The sequence below is a fragment of the Notolepis coatsorum genome, assembly GCF_963971535.1.
Source record: "Notolepis coatsorum genome assembly, chromosome: 9".
Taxonomy (NCBI): Eukaryota; Metazoa; Chordata; class Actinopteri; order Aulopiformes; family Paralepididae; genus Notolepis; species Notolepis coatsorum.
The window spans coordinates 32,743,896-32,767,461 of NC_140173.1; the positions used below are offsets into that span (position 1 = coordinate 32,743,896).

General features: G+C 49.3%; 1 protein-coding gene across 1 annotated transcript in view; it reads right to left on the reverse strand.

The window, feature by feature from the left end:
- Positions 1–23,566, reverse strand: part of lrpprc (leucine-rich pentatricopeptide repeat containing) — a gene marked incomplete at its 3' end in the record, with an annotated part of 275,324 nt that overhangs the window by 231,852 nt on the left and 19,906 nt on the right. The window contains exons 2-11 of the mRNA XM_084321823.1: positions 14,850–15,052; positions 8,126–8,248; positions 7,702–7,823; positions 7,519–7,577; positions 6,886–6,972; positions 6,015–6,141; positions 5,081–5,225; positions 2,834–2,988; positions 2,522–2,627; positions 683–790 (exon numbers count right to left, since the gene is read on the reverse strand). Of these exons, the coding sequence (XP_084177949.1) occupies positions 683–790; positions 2,522–2,627; positions 2,834–2,988; positions 5,081–5,225; positions 6,015–6,141; positions 6,886–6,972; positions 7,519–7,577; positions 7,702–7,823; positions 8,126–8,248; positions 14,850–15,052 (1,235 nt within the window). The remainder of the gene's footprint in view (positions 1–682; positions 791–2,521; positions 2,628–2,833; positions 2,989–5,080; positions 5,226–6,014; positions 6,142–6,885; positions 6,973–7,518; positions 7,578–7,701; positions 7,824–8,125; positions 8,249–14,849; positions 15,053–23,566) is intronic.

Sequence of the window (23,566 nt, forward strand, 5' to 3'; positions counted from 1 at the left end):
ACTGTATCAGTGCTGCTCAGCATATGCACAGCTGCACTCAGTCATGCAATCGGACCACAGACCTGCCGGCTGCCGATAATAATAATCACTTTATTTGGGCTGACAGAGCCACAGAACAACTGCGTCTGCATTTGATCTCGTCTCGTCGATTAATTAGGTATATTGTTAGTAAGTTAGCCATGTAATAAGCGGGATAATGTATAGCCTATACTCGGTCATTGTCACAAAATAATTGACCTTCACTGACGTTCTAAACTCCGTGTCGGTCAATTATTTTGCGACAATGACCTCGTAGCTATACATTATCCCTTACTTATATCAATATCGAACGATATTAATTATTATTAAAAAAAAATTATTAAATGTTTGGCCACATCGTCCAACATGCTTCTAACAGAAGGCTCTGCATACAAGCTAACTGAGGTTCACCGACATATACTCCAGTCACACATGGTCGATTTCACCGAGCTTCAGTATAGACAGGAGCTCGACCCCATTGACTTTGCATTGGTTTGTGGCCAACTATCGAGAGCTAGTATGAGGACCAGCATGGCCTGTGCTCAGGAAGGACTCTACTGATCAACACCATTATTGGGAACAGGGCTAGGGATCCTAAACCCAGAACTATCCCTTTAATCTCACCCGTAGGAACCATAGTGTGTGTGTGTGTGCGTGCGCGTACCTTCTGTGTTTCTGTCCTTCACGTGCTGCGTGAGGAGGGGCCAGAAGTAGTGTGGCCTGATGGGTATGTCCTGCTCCTTGGCGATCTTCATCAGCTGAAAACACAATGCTGGGAGAGAGGAGGAAACACAACACATTAGGGCGGTGTGTCGTGGATATCAAATCCCTACCCCTCCCATCTCCGTTGGAGCACTTTTTTTATTTATTTATTTTTTTTAACCTTTTTTCTTTTCATGTCAACATTCACATGCACAATATACGCTTACCTAGGATTTGACTTGATTCAACAACAAAGCAGTCGGGGCAATGGCAAGCCAAAAACGGTCGAAAGTGTAGTTATTTGAATTTTTTATTTTTTTTCACGACTGAGGTAGGTAGATTACATTTTTAGAGACTAAAGTACCGAAAAAAGGTACCGCTGGGTACCGGTATCGATTCACAGGTACCAGTACCGGTACCGTATCGGTTCAAATGTGAGTGAAAAGTACCCATCCCTATCGGCTACCCCCCAACAAAATGTGCATGTGTGTGTGTTCCTGTGTGCGCCGCCCATCACATGTGTGTGTCACTGCATGATGAATAAAGACTTCTTCAAACGTCCAGTTTATTATATTATAATAGGGAGCGGTGTGTGTAAATTAGCTTGTGTGAGAGAGTGTGTGTGTGTGTGTGTGTGTGTGTGTGTGTGTGTGTGTGTGTGTGTGTGTGTGTGTGTGTGTGTGTGTGTGTGTGTGTGTGTGTGTGTGTGTGTGTGTGTGTGTGTGTGTGTGTGGATCAGTGTGTGTGAGAGTGTCTGGGTCTGGATCAGGGTGTGTGAGAGAGAGTGTCTGGATCAGAGTGTGTGAGAGTGAGAGAGTGTCTGGATCAGGGTGTGTGAGAGAGAGAGTGTCTGGATCAGGGTGTGTGTGAGAGAGAGTGTCTGGATCAGTGTGTGAGAGAGAGAGTGTCTGGATCAGAGTGTGTGAGAGAGAGTGTCTGGATCAGAGTGTGAGAGAGAGAGTGTCTGGATCAGTGTGTGAGAGAGAGAGTGTCTGGATCAGAGTGTGTGAGAGAGAGAGAGTGTCTGGATCAGGGTGTGTGAGAGAGAGTGTCTGGATCAGAGTGTGTGAGAGTGAGAGAGTGTCTGGATCAGAGTGTGTGAGAGAGAGAGTGTCTGGATCAGGGTGTGTGTGAGAGAGAGTGTCTGGATCAGAGTGTGAGAGAGAGAGTGTCTGGATCAGAGTGTGTGAGAGAGAGAGTGTCTGGATCAGAGTGTGAGAGAGAGAGTGTCTGGATCAGAGTGTGTGAGAGAGAGAGTGTCTGGATCAGAGTGTGTGAGAGAGAGAGTGTCTGGATCAGAGTGTGAGAGAGAGAGTGTCTGGATCAGAGTGTGTGAGAGAGAGAGAGTGTCTGGATCAGGGTGTGTGAGAGAGAGTGTCTGGATCAGAGTGTGTGAGAGTGAGAGAGTGTCTGGATCAGAGTGTGTGAGAGAGAGAGTGTCTGGATCAGGGTGTGTGTGAGAGAGAGTGTCTGGATCAGTGTGTGAGAGAGAGAGTGTCTGGATCAGAGTGTGTGAGAGAGAGAGTGTCTGGATCAGGGTGTGTGAGAGAGAGTGTCTGGATCAGAGTGTGTGAGAGAGAGAGAGTGTCTGGATCAGGGTGTGTGAGAGAGAGTGTCTGGATCAGAGTGTGTGAGAGTGAGAGAGTGTCTGGATCAGAGTGTGTGAGAGAGAGTGTCTGGATCAGAGTGTGTGAGAGAGAGAGTGTCTGGATCAGAGTGTGAGAGAGAGAGTGTCTGGATCAGAGTGTGAGAGAGAGAGTGTCTGGATCAGAGTGTGTGAGAGAGAGAGAGTGAGTCATACCAGACTTCTTGCTCTCCAGAGCACAGAGGAGGGTCAGGAGGAGCGGAGAGGCGTGCAGCTTAGACTCCTGAAGCTCCTTACAGTACCCGGCTATCTTCTCCACAGGCTGCAGTGTGCACACACACACACACACACGTACACACGTTAATGTATTCATTCATTGGCAGAATTTTCACATATCCTGTTTACGTGATAATATTTGCATTACTTGTAATTAAGATGCCAGCAGACCCCAATTTGGGCCCAATTAATTAATGAATGAGAAAGTTAGAGATGACAAGAGTGTCTGCGTGCGTGTGCGCGTGTGTGTACCATGTCCATGTTGACACAGTGTCTGAGGAAGAAGTTCCCCAGGCTGGGGGCCTCGGTGGTGTCTGGTGTCTGCATCAAGGGGATGGTCTTCAGGATGCAGAAAGCCATGTCCTCCTCCCCCTGGGTGATCAGACTCAGACACAGGTTCATCGCATCTATAGGGAGAGGGAGGGAGGGAGGGATTACGATGGGGGGGGTGTGTGTGTGTGTGTAAGTAGCCATGTATCTTCATATCAATCTTTGAGTACCGGTACATAAGGGAGCCTTTAAATGAAAGGATAAGGTGTAATTCCATATTGCCATGTAGCCATCTAGAAAACGAACCTTCTTATGGTAATTTACTATTATGTACTTTGCTACTATGTCTATACTACTATTTACTATGTACTATGTCTATACTACTATTTACTATGTACTATGTCTATACTACTATTATTTTCCTAGTCAAGGAATCAAATAGTCTGCTATGGCCCTCTTGGATTTTGGAGGACCAATCAAAGAGTCTTTCCAGAGCTGGGACAGATGGCATGCAGGTACTCGCCTGCCCCATCCACAAGCACAGACAGTGACTCATTTATTTATTTATTTTCAGTTATTGTGCTTTTTTTTGTTTTATGTCTGGTGGAAAGGACAATATTTGTTTTGGTCAGAGTACTTTAGCACAGTGACACATCATCCTGCTTCAGCGCTCAGTCTAAACCCTGCTGCCACCAGGCTGAGAACCACAGGTTGATTTTTTACAAGGAAGTTGCATTGTTCATTTCAATACCTGTAATAGTACTAGTGATGCACCGATGTGAAAATTGTGGCAGATACCGATAACCGATATTAATATTGCTGTTCTGGCCGATACCGATATTTACCGATGTCGATATCTCTGTAAAGAAAACACTTTTTTATGATAATCAAATAAAGAGCTATTTTCCAAAACGCTTTTTTCTTTTGTAACTTATTTTTTGTAAAAGAAATATCTGCCCTATCTTGATATTGGACCGATACCAATGTGTAAAAAAACTGCCATATCGGCCGATATTATATCGGCGGCCAATATATCGTGCATCACTAAATAGTACAGTAGTCCACACAAACACACACACACACATGTGCATTCAGTTAAGTTGGAATATGACTGTAATACAAACAGTTCAGTTCGTCAGTTACATGCAACACAGATTACAGTGTTTACATCTGTCTGCTTGAGAAAATACCATGTTCTGCAATAAAAATGATTGAAGTGAGATGAACAGACTGAACTTTATTTTATTAAATAAAACATGTTGACAGTTTTACTTTGCAGTTGAAAAAAGGTAATAAATGGCAATATATCGCAATAGTAATATCGCAATACTCAGCATATCGCAATATATTTTGAATCGCAATACTATCGTATCGTGACTTAAGTATCGTGATAGTATCGTATCGTGAGGCCTCTGGTGATTCCCACCCCTACTCCACCACCCAGACCAGTTAGCCTGAGACCCACAGCTCATCCACCACCCAGACCAGTTAGCCTGAGACCTGCTGCTGCCGTCTGGGTCTGGACGGCTTCACGCCTGTCGTTTTTCATGATGTGTACCTGGAATGTATCCTCGGTGGTGTCTGATGATGTGTAGTACCTGGAATGTATCCTCGGTGGTGTCTGATGGTGTGTAGTACCTGGAATGTATCCTCGTGGTGTCTGATGAGGTGTCTGATGGTGTGTAGTACCTGGAATGTATCCTCGGTGGTGTCTGATGGTGTGTAGTACCTGGAATGTATCCTCGGTGGTGTCTGATGGTGTGTAGTACCTGGAATGTATCCTCGGTGGTGTCTGATGGTGTGTAGTACCTGGAATGTATCCTCGGTGGTGTCTGATGATGTGTAGTACCTGGAATGTATCCTCATGGTGTCTGATGGTGTGTAGTACCTGGAATGTATCCTCGGTGGTGTCTGATGGTGTGTAGTACCTGGAATGTATCCTCGGTGGTGTCTGATGGTGTGTAGTACCTGGAATGTATCCTCGGTGGTGTCTGATGGTGTGTAGTACCTGGAATGTATCCTCGGTGGTGTCTGATGGTGTGTAGTACCTGGAATGTATCCTCGGTGGTGTCTGATGGTGTGTAGTACCTGGAATGTATCCTCGTGGTGTCTGATGAGGTGTCTGATGATGTGTAGTACCTGGAATGTATCCTCGTGGTGTCTGATGAGGTGTCTGATGATGTGTAGTACCTGGAATGTATCCTCGTGGTGTCTGATGATGTGTAGTACCTGGAATGTATCCTCGGTCGTGTCTGATGCGATCCAGCATCTCAGCTACGTGCTGCGAGTGGCCGGCCTTGGTCAGAGAGAAGACCACCTGCATGATGTCCCGGTCCATCAGAGTACCATCTGCACTGTCCACCATCTCCAGAGTCTGAGAGAGAGAGAGAGAGAGAGAGAAAGAGAGAAAGAGAGAGAGAGAGAGAGAGAGAGAAAGACAGAGACAGAGACGACAGAGAGACAGAGACAGAGACAGAGAGAGAGAGAGAGAGAGAAAGAGAGAAAGAGAGAGAGAGAGAGAGAGAGAGAGAGAAAGACAGAGACAGAGACGACAGAGAGACAGAGACAGAGACAGAGAGAGAGAGAGAGAGAGACAGAGACACAGAGACACAGAGACACAGAGAGAAAGAGACACAAAGAGACAGAGAAAGACGCAGACAGGCAAAATGAACCAAATGTAAGCCTAGAATAAAATGTGTAAATTACAGTTTCATGAAATGGTCTAGATGAAAACATAGCAACACCTTGTCTTATAGGGACCGCTACCTTATGGTTTCACTGAGCTGTAATTAAAACAACACCTTGTCTTATAGGGACCGCTACCTTATGGTTTCACTGAGCTGTAATTAAAACAACACCTTGTCTTATAGGGACCGCTACCTTATGGTTTCACTGAGCTGTAATTAAAACAACGCAAGGATTCAATGTCCCCTGATGACATCACTGGTGCCATATTCAAACTAATTTATTCTCAATAACCCGTCAAGCTTAAATTAATGTGTGCAGTCTTTGGGTGAGTGTGAGATTATGTGCCAAATGAAGCAGCATTGTGTCCTTTTAAATACAGACAAACATAATGGATCTTACACGCTATTCAGACCACAACACCCACCGCGCGCACACACACACACACCTCACACATAAAAGGGATGAACCCACACACCTGTTTGATCTTGCCCATGTCTCCCTTCTCTGCGTAGGCGGTGAGCAGAGCCACGTAGGTGTCTGGACCTGGTTCTATTCCTGCTCCACGCATCACAGGCAGGATGCTCTCTGCACTCTCCATGTCACTACACACACACAGTTTTAAATCACATTATCCCAACATAGTTTCATTCCATTTTATTGATGGCTGGATGTAGACAAAACCTTCAACGTTGATGTTTAACCTCTTAACCTTCCTTAGCCCATGCGGCCCGCCGACGGACCGCAGATGACATTGCGTCATAAATCAAGCTCTGCAGACTGTCTGACAAAATTATCGTTTTATTTTTCAAACGTATATTCGTATTTTCAAAACGGTATACAACGGAAATGTACTGATGAAAAAACAATCCGTTTCGTACATGTTGACTGCAAGCAAGTCATTGATAAGCGACGGGTGTATTAGACCCATAGCCATAATTTAAGATATAGTTTAAGCATTCGCAAATTTCCCCATCCTCCCATTGACTAAAGCGCTGGCACGCAACGGCCTATTTGGGCATAGGGGCGTGGCTCTGAATGTGTTAACGGTGCAATGGCCGTACCAGACTGAGATGCAGGTGGTGAGGATGCTCTCAATCGTACGTATTTAAACGGATACGGTCATTATTTTTCAAATCCCTTGGTATACGGTAAGACCGTGACACCGTCGTGGATTAAAACCGTGTGGTTTCCTGGAGCTTCCTGGTTCGCTCAGGGCCCGGCCAGAACCCCGGCTGATGGTTATGCATCCATTACACAACTGGCAAGGATCTTGAAACAATTCATGTAAAGAAAAAAAAACAATGTGATGATGGTAGAATGTAGATGAACGGGGCAGCAGCACTCACCCTGCGCGGGCGTGGCCCGTCACCAGGGAGTTGAAGACGGCTTCTGTGATCGCTAGGTCTTTGTTCTTCATGAAGCCCAGGATCGTGCTGCGAGAGGACAGGAAGCCAAAGGGACACATTTCAGAAAAGGGACACATTTCAGAGTTCAGGGAAGTACAGAGAAGCTATCCCTCTCCAGGGGAAGGATGTGACAAAGGGCTCTCTGGAGACAAGTTCTGCACAAATAACCTGTATAGTCAAAGTCATGTCTCCTAGAGTTAATAACAATCTGTATAGTCAAAGTCATGTCTCCAAGAGTCAATAACAATCTGTATAGTCAAAGTCATGTCTCCTAGAGTCAATAACAATCTGTATAGTCAAAGTCATGTCTCCAAAAGGAGTTAACCATAAAAAAACAAACACATTTCTGAGTGGAGGGGATCTTTAAGTATGGCAGCAAATCCTCTGTTGACGTGTCACAGAGGATACGAGGATGGAGGACAGAGGGACAGACGCTTTAGAATGCACCCCAGATCCTTGATGGTTCAAAGTCAAACATCTGGAACGGTGAATCTGACTGTTTTAAAGGACCTAACCACCACTCAAAACATCATGAAAAGTGAGGCCTTAGTGAGGCGCCATCAGTTGTCTCACCTGGCTCCTTCGATGTCCCCCACTTGACAGTAGGCTCCGATCAGTCTCTGGTAGGTCACCTGGGGGACGACAAAACTGGTCCCATAAGTTTCTGAGCAGAGAAATGAGCGCTCGTTGAACTTGCCTTTACTGGTGCCGTGGTAATAATGTGGTAATGTGGTGCTGTGGTGCTGTGGCGCTCACTCTGTTGGGCTGGACGTTGGCTGCCTCCATCTTAGCCAGGAAGTCTGTGGGCGAGAACCTGAAGTCGTTCTGCAGGTAAACCTTCAGCAGAGCGTTGTAGTGGCTGGCGTCGTACGACACACCTGGGGAGACAGACGACACACCTCCAGGTCAGATGGGATTTGTGTGTTCGGACATCATATCTCTGTAGATTTGTGTCCCGGGGAGACACACCAGATGTCTCTTTTGGGTCTCGAGATGAAAGGCTTTGGGAAACCCCTGGTGTAAAGAGCCCCCTGGTTCGGCTCAGAGTATAGTTTACTATTATTATTTATTGACATCCAGGTGACGTCACCTATTTGAGGGGTCCCTCTCTGCTTTCCAATACATTTTAAAGTCTATTGAAGGTGTGTGTTTTATGAAGGTATCTAAGGTTTGGTCGTACTCAGCTCCTGGAGTTTGTCCCAGATGTGATGAGCCAGCTTAGTACGCTCTGGAGGAGGAACCTCTGGGAGCAGAGAGCCACAACTCCTCAACAGCAGCAAGGCCTGGTTACCACTGGGATAGCCTGGGGGGGAAGAGAGAGAGAGAGAGAGAGAGAGAGAGCGAGAGAGAGCGAGAGAGAGAGAGAGAGAGAGAGAGAGCGAGAGCGAGAGCGAGAGCGAGAGAGAGAGATGGCAAACAATCAATCCATGTCAGAAACAGGGCTGTTTCCTTGACTAAAGAAATTCTTAGTCGACTAATAGTCTAGGAATTTGTCAACCAAACTCTCCCCCAATGAATGGAAGCGGACAGCCTAGGCATTGTCCAACTAACACCTCTCCCGAAGGCTAACCGGCACTGTCCACTTCCATTCATTGTGCTAAGCTAGGCTAACGTGCAACCAGATAGCTTTCTACTGAACGCACAGAGAGGAAACTGGTATCTATCTTCTTGTCTCTCTCTGGAGAAGACGGTAAGCTGATTTCCTAAAATGTTGACGTGTTCCTTTAAGTGTGTAGAATATGATTTGAAAAACCAGGCCATCTCTGCACCACAAAACCTCATTTGAATGGTCTGAATACATGTATTCCACGACACTAATCCAGGCTGCGATTTTGAGTGAGGAAAGGCAGGTGAGGAAGGCTAGCTCTATAGTGAGTCAAACTGAACAAGCTGGTGAGGAATAGGGATGGGAATTGATAGGATTTTATCGATACGATTCCATTATCGATTCTGCTTATCGATTCGATTCTTTATCGATTCTCTTATCGATACCTGATCAATTTATAATTTAAATAAATAAATTGGAAATGCAACAGAACTAAGCTGGTTAGAATAACAACATGCAACTTGACATTTCTGATTGTCATTTATTGTTGAGCCCCCATGTCAGGGGCGACAGTGGCTCGGGAGGTAGAGCAGTCGTCTGGCAATCCGGAGGTTCCCGGTTCGATTCCCGCTCCTCCCGGGCAGCGTGTCGATGTGTCCTTGAGCAAGACACTTAACCCCTAACTGCTCCCGATGAGCAGGTTGGCACCTTGCATGGTTGCCTGCGCCGTCGTTGTTTCAAGTTTCTTTAATAGTTGTCATACAGAAGTACAGAATACTTTTATACAAAATGCTTCTTACTGTTGCGCTCCAGAGACTGTGCAAGACAAGATAAGTATGAAATAAAATAACATAGTAAAATTAGAAGTAAAAAAATTAGGTCACAGTGTTCAGTTTAGACATATGTACAATGTTCGATGCAGAATAGACATAGTTACCATACAATATACAATACTGTGCAGTGTACTAATATATAATACGATATAGTGCAAGGCAGAAATGGAGAAATGGGACGAGGTGCAATTTAGGTACAATTCACAGTAGGTGTACGCGTTGTAGTGCAAATCCTTTATCAATAAATATAAAGTGTAGTTGTGAGAATGTGTGAGTGATTGGGTAAAATGTAAGGAACAAATTGTAAAGCGCTTTGGATAAAAGCGCTATATAAAAAAGCAGCCATTTACCATGTCAGAAAAATACAAAAAATAAAACATTAACTATAGCCTACACTTAAATAAAATAATGTATTTGAGATTCTCTTAAAATGTATTTATTTTTTTATTCTTAAACTAATTTAATCTATTGAATAACAGTCGTTATTCCTCTTGACTTCTGTCTCACACACACACACACAGACACACAGAGCTCCCTCCCCGGGCCCCTGTCCTGTAGGTATTGGCTTGTGTTGCTACACGGACACATTTGTATGTTGCACCATGGTACTTCCTGTCTGACGGACTCAGAGTAGAGACTTAGTAAATAAACAATCCGGCTCTTATTATATGTGAACTAAAGAGTACAATGTTTACACAACAGTCCCCACCCGCTGTTTTATTGTATTTGTACCTGTACTATCCGCTGTCAGCTGTTTATCTCTCTTTGTGAGCTTGATTAAATAGCGTTAGCTCACGTTAGCTAGCGATAGCTCCGCGGCTAATTTTAGCTCACCCTAAACTAAATCAATGACCATGTTCTAAAGCATTCAAGTAGTTTTCACTGCACATAGAAGTAGCCAAACAGCGGGAGCATTTCGGGAGCATATGACCAAAAGCCAGGCAATTTCGAGCCCTTAAGGAATCAAATAGAGTCTGCCATGGCTACATGCTAACGCGCGCAACTGTAGGAAAAACCTGGCAGCGATAAGGGAATCGAAAGTCACAGGAGCCACACGGTTCCAGGCATCGGCCAATGGGAACCGGTTTTCGATTCCCATCCCTAGTGAGGAAGGCTAGCTCTGTAGTGAGTCAAACTGAACAAGCTGGTGAGGAAGACTAGCTCTGTAGTGAGTCAAACTGAACAAGCTGGTGAGGAAGGCTAGCTCTGTAGTGCAGTCAAACTGAACAAGCTGGTGAGGAAGGCTAGCTCTGTAGTGAGTCAAACTGAACAAGCTGGTGAGGAAGACTAGCTCTGTAGTGCAGTCAAACTGAACAAGCTGGCGAGGAAGACTAGCTCTGTAGTGAGTCAAACTGAACAAGCTGGTGAGGAAGGCTAGCTCTATAGTGAGTCAAACTGAACAAGCTGGTGAGGAAGACTAGCTCTATAGTGAGTCAAACTGAACAAGCTGGTGAGGAAGACTAGCTCTGTAGTGCAGTCAAACTGAACAAGCTGGTGAGGAAGACTAGCTCTGTAGTGAGTCAAACTGAACAAGCTGGTGAGGAAGACTAGCTCTGTAGTGAGTCAAACTGAACAAGCTGGTGAGGAAGGCTAGCTCTGTAGTGAGTCAAACTGAACAAGCTGGTGAGGAAGACTAGCTCTATAGTGAGTCAAACTGAACAAGCTGGTGAGGAAGACTAGCTCTGTAGTGCAGTCAAACTGAACAAGCTGGTGAGGAAGACTAGCTCTGTAGTGCAGTCAAACTGAACAAGCTGGTGAGGAAGGCTAGCTCTGTAGTGAGTCAAACTGAACAAGCTGGTGAGGAAGGCTAGCTCTATAGTGAGTCAAACTGAACAAGCTGGTGAGGAAGGCTAGCTCTATAGTGCAGTCAAACTGAACAAGCTGGTGAGGAAGACTAGCTCTATAGTGAGTCAAACTGAACAAGCTGGTGAGGAAGGCTAGCTCTGTAGTGAGTCAAACTGAACAAGCTGGTGAGGAAGACTAGCTCTATAGTGCAGTCAAACTGAACAAGCTGGTGAGGAAGACTAGCTCTATAGTGCAGTCAAACTGTCACTGAACAAGCTGGTGAGGAAGGCTAGCTCTATAGTGCAGTCAAACTGAACAAGCTGGTGAGGAAGGCTATATAGTGCAGTCAATATCACACCTGAATTTCCCCAAGGGGATTAATAAAGAAACACTTGACATTTTAACTGTTCAGCCCTAGTAGTAATAAGTAGGGATGCCCCGATCGATCGGCCAGCGATCGGTATCGGCCGATATTCAGTATAAATATGAGATTGGGGAATTCCGATAATGCTTTCTAGTCCCCGGTTGTGAAAACCGATTGATGACGCGTGCGAAAAACATGATCCAATTATCAGCAGAGTTCTCGCTCGCTGTCTTCTCTCCTGCACCTGCAGCAAGTTGTTTGACACACAAGCTGCAGTGCACGCATTGCCCCTCCCCCTCACAGACCCATCCTCTTTCAACATCACTGAAGCATTAAACAAAATGGCCCAGTAAACTATTCACTTTAGTTTAATACATGAGGCGTTGTCTAACGTTATCTAGCTGGCTAGCTACTGATAGCTCCGGATATCAACGTCTGATATCATCTTTGGCTTATCATATGCTTAACACCCAGTACTATTCACTTTACTTAACTTCTAAGATTAGATAAGATAATTTAGTCCGGACTTTGAGAATACCTGTGTTAGACCTACAGTATAATACTGCCAGCTGCTATAAGAAAACCAAAAACGATCGGTATCGGCAGTGTATCGGCCGATATGGCTCATAAACGATCGGTGATCTGTGTATCGGTGGCAAAAAATGTGATCTGGGCATCCCTAGTAATAAGCCAATCAAAATCAACCCATTTGTCGATCGAGCAAATCCAATGCATCCTTGTGCCGGCAGGGGCAAATCAGACTCATCCATCAGAGAGGGAACAGAAGGGATCAGACTCATCCATCAGAGAGGGAACAGAAGAGGGACTGGATCAGACTCATCCATCAGAGAGGGAACACAAGAGGGATCAGACTCATCCATCAGAGAGGGAACACAAGGGATCAGACTCATCCATCAGAGAGGGAACAGAAGAGGACTGGATCAGACTCATCCATCAGAGAGGGAACACAAGAGAGACTGGATCAGACTCATCCATCAGAGAGGGAACACAAGAGAGACTGGATCAGACTCATCCATCAGAGAGGGAACACAAGAGGGATCAGACTCATCCATCAGAGAGGGAACACAAGAGAGACTGGATCAGACTCATCCATCAGAGAGGGAACACAAGAGAGACTGGATCAGACTCATCCATCAGAGAGGGAACACAAGAGAGACTGGATCAGACTCATCCATCAGAGAGGGAACACAAGAGAGACTGGATCACTCATCCATCAGAGAGGGAACACAAGAGAGACTGGATCAGACTCATCCATCAGAGAAGGAACACAAGAGGGATCAGACTCATCCATCAGAGAGGGAACACAAGAGAGACTGGATCAGACTCATCCATCAGAGAGGGAACACAAGAGAGACTGGATCAGACTCATCCATCAGAGAGGGAACACAAGAGAGACTGGATCAGACTCATCCATCAGAGAGGGAACACAAGAGGGACTGGATCACTCATCCATCAGAGAAGGAACAGAAGAGGGATCAGACTCATCCATCAGAGAGGGAACACAAGAGAGACTGGATCACTCATCCATCAGAGAGGGAACACAAGAGAGACTGGATCACTCATCCATCAGAGAAGGAACAGAAGAGGGATCAGACTCATCCATCAGAGAGGGAACACAAGAGAGACTGGATCACTCATCCATCAGAGAGGGAACACAAGAGACTGGATCCCTCATCCATCAGAGAAGGAACAGAAGAGGGATCAGACTCATCCATCAGAGAGGGAACACAAGAGAGACTGGATCACTCATCCATCAGAGAGGGAACACAAGAGACTGGATCCCTCATCCATCAGAGAAGGAACAGAAGAGGGATCAGACTCATCCATCAGAGAGGGAACACAAGAGAGACTGGATCAGACTAATCCATCAGAGAGGGAACACAAGAGGGATCAGACTCATCCATCAGAGAGGGAACACAAGAGAGACTGGATCACTCATCCATCAGAGAGGGAACACAAGAGAGACTGGATCAGACTCATCCATCAGAGAGGGAACACAAGAGAGACTGGATCACTCATCCATCAGAGAAGGAACACAAGAGAGACTGGATCACTCATCCATCAGAGAGGGAACACAAGAGGGACTGGATCACTCATCCATCAGAGAGGGAACACAAGAGGGACTGGATCAGACTCATCCATCAGAGAGGGAACACAAGAGGGACTGGATCAGACTCATCCATCAGAGAAGGAACAGAAGAGGGATCAGACTCATCCATCAGAGAAGGAACAGAAGAGGGATCAGACTCATCCATCAGAGAAGGAACAGAAGAGGGATCAGACTCATCCATCAGAGAAGGAACAGAAGAGGGATCAGACTCATCCATCAGAGAAGGAACAGAAGAGGGATCAGACTCATCCATCAGAGAAGGAACAGAAGAGGGATCAGACTCATCCATCAGAGAAGGAACAGAAGAGGGATCAGACTCATCCATCAGAGAGGGAACAGAAGAGGGATCAGACTCATCCATCAGAGAAGGAACAGAAGAGGGATCAGACTCATCCATCAGAGAAGGAACAGAAGAGGGATCAGACTCATCCATCAGAGAGGGAAATGCGGCTGGGTAGCGCAGCGGACTAAGCGCTCGCCTACCACCGCAGAGACTCTGGGATCGAATCCAGCTGTCAGCGGTACCTCCGGCTTGGTCGGTCGTCCCTACTAACACAATTGGCAGTGTTTTTTTTTTTTTAAATATATATATCTTTTAATTATGTTTTTGGTAGATTTTTATTTGTTTGTTCTACCGGGCAGTCCGGTAGAGAGAGAGAGAGAGAGAGAGGAAGACCAGGAGACAGAGCGGGGGGGAAGACATTCGGCAAAGGACGCCAGGTCCGGGAATCGAACCCGGGTCGGCCGCTTCGCGACGCAGCACGTTACATGGGTCGCCACTTGGGTGCCCGACAATTGGCAGTGTTAGCGGGTGGGAAGCCGGCGGGGTATGTATCCTGGTCGTTGTAAACAGCGACTCCTACTGGTCGGTCGGGGCGCCTGCTCAGCAGGGAAGGATTCTGGGGGAGATAGTGTGATCTTCCCACGTGTTACGTTCCCCCAGTGAGAGTCCTCGCTGTCAGGTGAAAAGAAGCGGCTGGCTGACTCCACATGTATCGCAGGAAGACATGTGGTAGTCTTCTCCCTCCCCAGGCCGACAGTAGGGGGCAAATGCGCGCAACGACCAGGAAGGGGATTGGGAATTGGCATAACGACTAACATTGGGATGGGAGAAAAACAAAAAAAAAAGGAGTAAAAATATCACACAAAAAGAAAAAAGGGAAGTGGGAACACGAGAGGAACGGATCAGACTCGGTCTTCGTCCCGCAGACGTCGTTGTGGAAGACGCGCGGCGACGTGTCTCACCTGTCCTGCAGACGTCGTGGAAGACGCGCAGCAACATGGTCTTAGTGATGCGTCCCGTCCTCCTCACGGAGTTGTCCAGCTTGGCCAGAGCCCAGTCGAACTGCTGCGCCTGCTTGGAGCGCACCACCAGGCCGGTGTCATCCCTCCTCTCTGGGGCCGCCGCGTAGCCCCGCACTCCAGCCGCCGCATGGCGCCACACACACCTGTGGAGAGGGGGAGGAGGGAGAGGGGGAGGAGGGAGAGGGGGAGGAGGGAGAGGGGGAGGAGGGAGAGGGGGAGGAGGGAGAGGGGGTGTGGGTAGATGAAGGGGGAGGAGAGGGTAGATAAAGGGGGAGGAGAGGGTAGATGAAGGGGGAGGAGAGGGAGGAGGAGGAGAGGGTAGATGAAGGAGGAGGAGAGGGTAGATGAAGGAGGAGGGTAGATGAAGGAGGAGGAGAGGGTAGATGAAGGAGGAGGGTAGATGAAGGAGGAGGAGAGGGTAGATGAAGGAGGAGGAGAGGGTAGATGAAGGAGGAGGAGAGGGTAGATGAAGGAGGAGAGAGGGTAGATGAAGGAGGAGGAGAGGGTAGATGAAGGAGGAGAGGGTAGATGAAGGAGGAGGAGAGAGGGTAGATGAAAGGGGAAGAGAGGGTAGATGAAGGAGGAGGAGAGGGTAGATGAAGGGGGAGGAGAGAGGGTAGATGAAGGGGGAGGAGAGGGTAGATGAAGGAGGAGGAGAGGGTAGATGAAGGAGGAGAGGGTAGATGAAGAGGAGGAGAGGGTAGATGAAGGAGGAGGAGAGGGTAGATGAAGGGGGAGGAGAGGGTAGATGAAGGAGGAGGAGAGGGTAGATGAAGGAGGAGGAGAGGGTAGATGAAGGAGGAGGAGAGGGTAGATGAAGGAGGAGGAGAGGGTAGATGAAGGAGGAGGGTAGATGAAGGAGGAGGAGAGGGTAGATGAAGGAGGAGGAGAGGGTAGATGAAGGAGGAGAGAGGGTAGATGAAGGAGGAGAGGGTAGATGAAGGAGGAGAGGGTAGATGAAGGAGGAGGAGAGAGGGTAGATGAAGGGGGAAGAGAGGGTAGATGAAGGAGGAGGAGAGGGTAGATGAAGGAGGAGAGGGTAGATGAAGAGGAGGAGAGGGTAGATGAAGGAGGAGGAGAGGGTAGATGAAGGGGGAGGAGAGGGTAGATGAAGGAGGAGGAGAGGGTAGATGAAGGAGGAGGGTAGATGAAGGAGGAGGAGAGGGTAGATGAAGGAGGAGAGAGGGTAGATGAAGGAGGAGGAGAGGGTAGATGAAGGAGGAGGAGAGGGTAGATGAAGGAGGAGAGGGTAGATGAAGGAGGAGGAGAGGGTAGATGAAGGGGGAGGAGAGGGTCGATGAAGGGGGAGGAGAGGGTAGATGAAGGAGGAGGAGAGGGTAGATGAAGGAGGAGAGGGTAGATGAAGAGGAGGAGAGGGTAGATGAAGGAGGAGGAGAGGGTAGATGAAGGAGGAGGAGAGGGTAGATGAAGGAGGAGGAGGAGAGGGTAGATGAAGGAGGAGGAGAGGGTAGATGAAGGGGGAGGAGAGGGTAGATGAAGGAGGAGGAGAGGGTAGATGAAGGAGGAGGAGAGGGTAGATGAGGAGGAGGAGAGGGTAGATGAAGGAGGAGGAGAGGGTAGATGAAGGAGGAGGAGAGGGTAGATGAAGGAGGAGGAGAGAGGGTAGATGAAGGAGGAGGAGAGGGTAGATGAAGGAGGAGGAGAGGGTAGATGAAGGAGGAGGAGAGGGTAGATGAAGGAGGAGGAGAGGGTAGATGAAGAGGGAGGAGAGGGTAGATGAAGAGGGAGGAGAGGGTAGATGAAGGAGGAGGAGAGGGTAGATGAAGGGGGAGGAGGGTAGATGAAGGGGGAGGAGAGGGTAGATGAAGGAGGAGGAGAGGGTAGATGAAGGAGGAGAGGGTAGATGAAGGAGGAGGAGAGGGTAGATGAAGGGGGAGGAGAGGGTAGATGAAGGAGGAGGAGAGGGTAGATGAAGGAGGAGGAGAGGGTAGATGAAGGGGGAGGAGGAGAGGGTAGATGAAGGAGGAGGAGAGGGTAGATGAAGGAGGAGGAGAGGGTAGATGAAGGAGGAGGAGAGGGTAGATGAAGGAGGAGGGTAGATGAAGGAGGAGAGAGGGTAGATGAAGGAGGAGGAGAGGGTAGATGAAGGAGGAGAGGGTAGATGAAGGAGGAGGAGAGGGTAGAGAAGGAGGAGAGAGGTAGATGAAGGAGGAGGAGAGGGTAGATGAAGGAGGAGGAGAGGGTAGATGAAGGAGGAGGAGGGTAGATGAAGGAGGAGGAGAGGGTAGATGAAGGAGGAGGAGAGGGTAGATGAAGGAGGAGGAGGGTAGATGAAGGAGGAGGAGAGGGTAGATGAAGGAGGAGGAGAGGGTAGATGAAGGAGGAGGAGAGGGTAGATGAAGGAGGAGGAGAGGTAGATGAAGGAGGAGGAGAGGGTAGATGAAGGAGGAGAGGGTAGATGAAGGAGGAGAGGGTAGATGAAGGAGGAGAGGGGTAGATGAAGGAGGAGGAGAGGTAGATGAAGGAGGAGGAGAGGTAGATGAAGGGGAGGAGAGGGTAGATGAAGGAGGAGGAGAGGGTGATGAAGGAGGAGAGGGTAGATGAAGGAGGAGAGGGTAGATGAAGGAGGAGGAGAGGGTAGATGAAGGAGGAGGAGAGGGTAGATGAAGGAGGAGGAGAGGGTAGATGAAGGAGGAGAGGGTAGATGAAGGAGGAGGAGAGGGTAGATGAAGGAGGAGGAGAGGGTAGATGAAGGAGGAGGAGAGGGTAGATGAAGGAGGAGGAGAGGGTAGATGAAGGAGGAGGAGAGGTAGATGAAGGAGGAGGAGAGGGTAGATGAAGGAGGAGGAGAGGGTAGATGAAGGGGAGGAGAGGGTAGATGAAGGAGGAGGAGAGGGTAGATGAAGGAGGAGGAGAGGGTAGATGAAGGAGGAGGAGAGGGTAGATGAAGGAGGAGGAGAGGGTAGATGAAGGAGGAGGAGAGGGTAGATGAAGGAGGAGGAGAGGGTAGATGAAGGAGGAGGAGGGGTAGTTGAGGAGATGAAGGAGGAGGAGAGGGTAGATGAAGGAGGAGGAGAGGGTAGATGAAGGAGGAGGAGAGGGTAGATGAAGAGGAGAGGAGAGGGTAGATGAAGGAGGAGGAGAGGGTAGATGAAGGAGGAGGAGAGGGTAGATGAAGGGAGGAGAGGGTAGAGAGAGGTGGGAGAGGGTAGATGAAGGAGGAGGAGAGGGTAGATGAAGGAGGAGGAGAGAGGGTAGATGAAGGAGGAGGAGAGGGTAGATGAAGGAGGAGGAGAGGGTAGATGAAGAGGGAGGAGAGGGTAGATGAAGAGGAGGAGAGGGTAGATGAAGGAGGAGGAGAGGGTAGATGAAGGAGGAGAGGGTAGATGAAGAGGGAGGAGAGGGTAGATGGAGAGGAGAGGGTAGATGAAGGAGGAGAGGGTAGATGAAGGGGGAGGAGAGGGTAGATGAAGGAGGAGAGGGTAGATGAAGAGGGAGGAGAGGGTAGATGGAGGAGGAGAGGGTAGATGGAAGGAGGAGAGGGTAGATGGAGAGGGTAGATGAAGGAGGAGGAGAGGGTAGATGAAGGAGGAGGGTAGATGAAGGAGGAGGAGAGGGCAGATGAAGGAGGAGGAGAGGGTAGATGAAGGAGGAGGAGAGGGTAGATGAAGGAGGAGGAGGGTAGATGAAGGAGGAGGAGAGGGTAGATGAAGGAGGAGGAGAGAGTAGATGAAGGAGGAGGAGGAGGGTAGATGAAGGAGGAGGAGAGGGTAGATGAAGGAGGAGGAGAGAGGGTAGATGAAGGAGGAGGAGAGAGGGTAGATGAAGGAGGAGGACGAGGGTAGATGAAGGAGGAGGAGAGGGTAGATGAAGGAGGAGGAGAGGGTAGATGAAGGAGGAGGGGTAGATGAAGGAGGAGGAGAGGGTAGATGAAGGAGGAGGAGAGGGTAGATGAAGGAGGAGGAGAGGGTAGATGAAGGAGGAGAGGGTAGATGGAGGGGGAGGAGAGGGTAGATAAAGGGGGAGAGGGTAGATAAAGGAGGAGGAGGGTAGATGAAGGAGGAGGAGGAGAGGGTAGATGAAGGGGGAGGAGAGGGTAGATGATGGAGGAGGAGAGGGTAGATGAAGGAGGAGGAGAGGGTAGATGAAGGAGGAGAGGGTAGATGAAGGAGGAGGAGAGGGTAGATGAAGGAGGAGGAGGAGAGGGTAGATGAAGGGGGAGGAGAGGGTAGATGAAGGAGGAGGAGGAGAGGGTAGATGAAGGAGGAGGAGAGGGTAGATGAAGGGGGAGGAGAGGGTAGAAGAAGGGGGAGGAGAGGGTAGATGAAGGAGGAGGAGAGGGTAGATGAAGGGGGAGGAGAGGGTAGATGATGGAGGAGAGGGTAGATGAAGGAGGAGGAGAGGGTAGATGAAGGAGGAGGAGAGGGTAGATGAAGGAGGAGGAAGAGGGTAGATGAAGGAGGAGAGGGTAGATGAAGGAGGAGGAGAGGGTAGATGAAGGAGGAGAGAGAGGGTAGATGAAGGAGGAGGAGAGGGTAGATGAAGGAGGAGGAGAGGGTAGATGAAGGAGGAGGAGAGGGTAGATGAAGGGAGGAGAGGGTAGAAGGAGGAGGAGAGGGTAGATGAAGGGGGAGGAGAGGGTAGATGAAGGAGGAGGAGAGGGTAGATGAAGGAGGAGGAGGAGAGGGTAGATGAAGGAGGAGGAGAGGGTAGATGAAGGAGGAGGAAGAGGGTAGATGAAGGAGGAGGAGAGAGGGTAGATGAAGGAGGAGGGTAGATGAAGGGGGAGGAGAGGTAGATGAAGGAGGAGGAGAGGGTAGATAAAGGGGGAGAGGGTAGATAAAGGAGGAGGAGGGTAGATGAAGAGAGGAGAGGGTAGCTAAAGGGGGAGAGAGGGTAGATAAAGGAGGAGAGGGTAGATGAAGGAGGAGGAGAGGGTAGATGAAGGAGGAGGAGAGGGTAGATGAAGGAGGAGGAGAGGGTAGATGAAGGAGGAGGAGAGGGTAGATGAAGGAGGAGGAGAGGGTAGATGAAGGAGGAGAGGGTAGATGAAGGAGGAGGAGAGGGTAGATGAAGGAGGAGGAGAGGGTAGATGAAGGAGGAGGAGAGGGTAGATGAAGGAGGAGAGGGTAGATGAAGAGAGGAGAGGGTAGATGAAGGAGAGGAGAGGGTAGATGAAGGAGGAGGAGAGGGTAGATGAAGGAGAGGAGAGGGTAGATGAAGGAGGAGGAGAGGGTAGATGAAGGAGGAGGAGAGGGTAGATGAAGGAGGAGGAGAGGGTAGATGAAGGAGGAGAGGGTAGATGAAGGAGGAGGAGAGGGTAGACTGAAGGAGGAGAGGGTAGATGAAGGAGGAGGAGGAGAGGGTAGATGAAGGAGGAGAGGTAGATGAAGAGGGGAGAGGGTAGATGAAGGAGGAGAGGTAGATGAAGGAGGAGGAGAGGGTAGATGAAGGAGGAGGAGAGGGTAGATGAAGGAGGAGGAGGGTAGATGAAGGAGGAGGAGAGGGTAGATGAAGGAGGAGGAGAGGGTAGATGAAGGAGGAGGAGAGGGTAGATGAAGGAGGAGGAGAGGGTAGATGAAGGAGGAGGAGAGGGTAGATGAAGGAGGAGGAGGAGAGGGTAGATGAAGGAGGAGGAGAGGGTAGATGAAGGAGAGGAGGAGAGGGTAGATGAAGGAGGAGGAGAGGTAGATGAAGGAGGAGGAGAGGGTAGATGAGGAGGAGAGGTAGAGAAGAGGAGGAGAGGGTAGATGAAGAGGAGGAGAGGGTAGATGAAGGAGGAGAGAGGGTAGATGAAGGAGGAGGAGAGGGTAGATGAAGGAGGAGGAGAGGGTAGATGAAGGAGGAGGAGAGGGTAGATGAAGGAGGAGGAGAGGGTAGATGAAGGAGGAGGAGAGGGTAGATGAAGGAGGAGAGAGGGTAGATGAAGGAGGAGAGGGTAGATGGAAGGAGGAGAGGGTAGATGAAGGAGGAGGAAGGAGGGTAGATGAAGGAGGAGGAGAGGGTAGATGAAGGAGGAGGAGGGTAGATGAAGGAGGAGGAGAGGGTAGATGAAGGGAGGAGAGGGTAGATGAAGGAGGAGGAGAGGGTAGATGAAGGAGGAGGAGAGGGTAGATGAAGGAGGAGGAGAGGGTAGATGAAGGAGGAGGAGAGGTAGATGAAGAGGAGGAGAGGGTAGATGAAGGAGGAGGAGAGGGTAGATGAAGGAGGAGGAGAGGGTAGATGAAGGAGGAGGAGAGGGTAGATGAAGGAGGAGGAGAGGGTAGATGAAGGAGGAGGAGAGGGTAGATGAAGGAGGAGGAGAGGGTAGATGAAGGAGGAGGAGGGTAGATGAAGGAGGAGGAGAGAGGTAGATGAAGGAGGAGGAGGGTAGATGAAGGAGGAGGAGAGGGTAGATGAAGGAGGAGGAGAGGGTAGATGAAGGAGGAGGACGAGGGTAGATGAAGGAGGAGGAGAGGGTAGATGAAGGAGGAGAGGGTAGATGAAGGAGGAGGAGAGGTAGATGAAGGGGAGGAGAGGGTAGATGAAGGAGGAGGAGAGGGTAGATGAAGGAGGAGGAGAGGGTAGATGAAGGAGGAGGAGAGGGTAGATGAAGGAGGAGGAGAGGGTAGATGAAGGAGGAGGAGAGGGTAGATGAAGGAGGAGGAGAGGGTAGATGAAGGAGGAGGAGAGGGTAGATGAAGAGGAGGAGAGGTAGATGAAGGAGGAGAGAGGGTAGATGAAGGAGGAGGAGAGGGTAGATGAAGGAGGAGGAGAGGGTAGATGAAGGAGGAGGAGAGGGTAGATGAAGGAGGAGAGGGTAGATGAAGAGGAGGAGAGGGTAGATGAAGGAGGAGGAGAGGGTAGATGAAGGAGGAGGAGAGGGTAGATGAAGGAGGAGGAGAGGGTAGATGAAGGAGGAGGAGAGAGGGTAGATGAAGGAGAGGAGGAAGGGTAGATGAAGGAGGAGGAGAGGTAGATGAAGGAGGAGGAGAGGGTAGATGAAGGAGGAGGAGAGAGTAGATGAAGGAGGAGGAGAGGGTAGATGAAGGAGGAGGAGAGGGTAGATGAAGGAGGAGGAGAGGGTAGATGAAGGAGGAGGAGAGGTAGATGAAGGAGGAGGAGAGGGTAGATGAAGGAGGAGAGGTAGATGAAGGAGGAGGAGAGGGTAGATGAAGGAGGAGGAGAGGGTAGATGAAGAGGAGAGGGTAGATGAAGGAGGAGGAGAGGGTAGATGAAGGAGGAAGAGGGTAGATGAAGGAGGAGGAGAGGGTAGATGAAGGAGGAGGAGAGGGTAGATGAAGGAGGAGAGGGTAGATGAAGGAGGAGGAGAGGGTAGATGAAGGAGGAGGAGAGGGTAGATGAAGGAGGAGGAGAGGTAGATGAAGGAGGAGGAGAGGGTAGATGAAGGAGGAGGAGAGGGTAGATGAAGGAGGAGGAGAGGGTAGATGAAGGAGGAGAGAGGGTAGATGAAGGAGGAGGAGAGGGTAGATGAAGGAGGAGGAGAGGGTAGATGAAGGAGGAGGAGAGGGTAGATGAAGGAGGAGGAGGAGAGGGTAGATGAAGGAGGAGGAGGGTAGATGAAGGAGGAGGAGAAGGGTAGATGAAGGAGGAGGAGAGGGTAGATGAAGGAGGAGGAGAGGGTAGATGAAGGAGAGGAGAGGGTAGATGAAGGAGGAGGAGAGGGTAGATGAAGGAGGAGGAGAGGGTAGATGAAGGAGGAGGAGGAGAGGGTAGATGAAGGAGGAGGAGAGGGTAGATGAAGGAGGAGGAGAGGGTAGATGAAGGAAGGAGGAGCGGGTAGATGAAGGAGGAGGAGAGGGTAGATGAAGGAGGGAGAGGGTAGATGAAGGAGGAGGAAGAGGGTAGATGAAGGAGGAGGAGAGGGTAGATGAAGGAGGAGGAGAGGGTAGATGAAGGAGGAGAGGGTAGATGAAGGAGGAGGAGAGGGTAGATGAAGGAGGAGGAGAGGGTAGATGAAGGAGGAGGAGAGGGTAGAGAAGGAGGAGGAGAGGGTAGATGAAGGAGGAGGAGAGGGTAGATGAAGGAGGAGGAGAGGGTAGATGAAGGAGGAGGAGAGGGTAGATGAAGGAGGAGAGGGTAGATGAAGGAGGAGGAGGGGTAGATGAAGGAGGAGGAAGAGGGTAGATGAAGGAGGAGGAGAGGGTAGATGAAGGAGGAGGAGAGGGTAGATGAAGGAGGAGGAGAGGGTAGATGAGGAGGAGGAGGAGAGGGTAGATGAAGGAGGAGGAGAGGGTAGATGAAGGAGCGGAGGAGAAGGGTAGAAGAAGGAGGAGGAGAGGGTAGATGAAGGAGGAGGAGAGGGTAGATGAAGGAGGAGGAGAGGGTAGATGAAGGAGGAGGAGAGGGTAGAAGAAGGAGGAGGAGGAGGGTAGATGAAGGAGGGAGGGAGAGGGTAGATGAAGGAGGAGGAGGGGTAGATGAAGGAGGAGGAGAGGGTAGATGAAGGAGGAGGAGAGGGTAGATGAAGGAGGAGAGGGCTAGATGAAGGAGGAGAGAGAGGGTAGATGAAGGAGGAGGAGGGTAGATGAAGGAGGAGAGGGTAGATGAAGGAGGAGAGGGTAGATGAAGGCGGAGAGGGTAGACTGAAGGAGGACGGAGGAGGGTAGATGAAGAGAGGATGGAGAGGGTAGAAGAAGGAGGACCGAGAGAGTAGATGAAGGAGGGAGAGAGGGATAGATGAAGGAGGAGAGGGT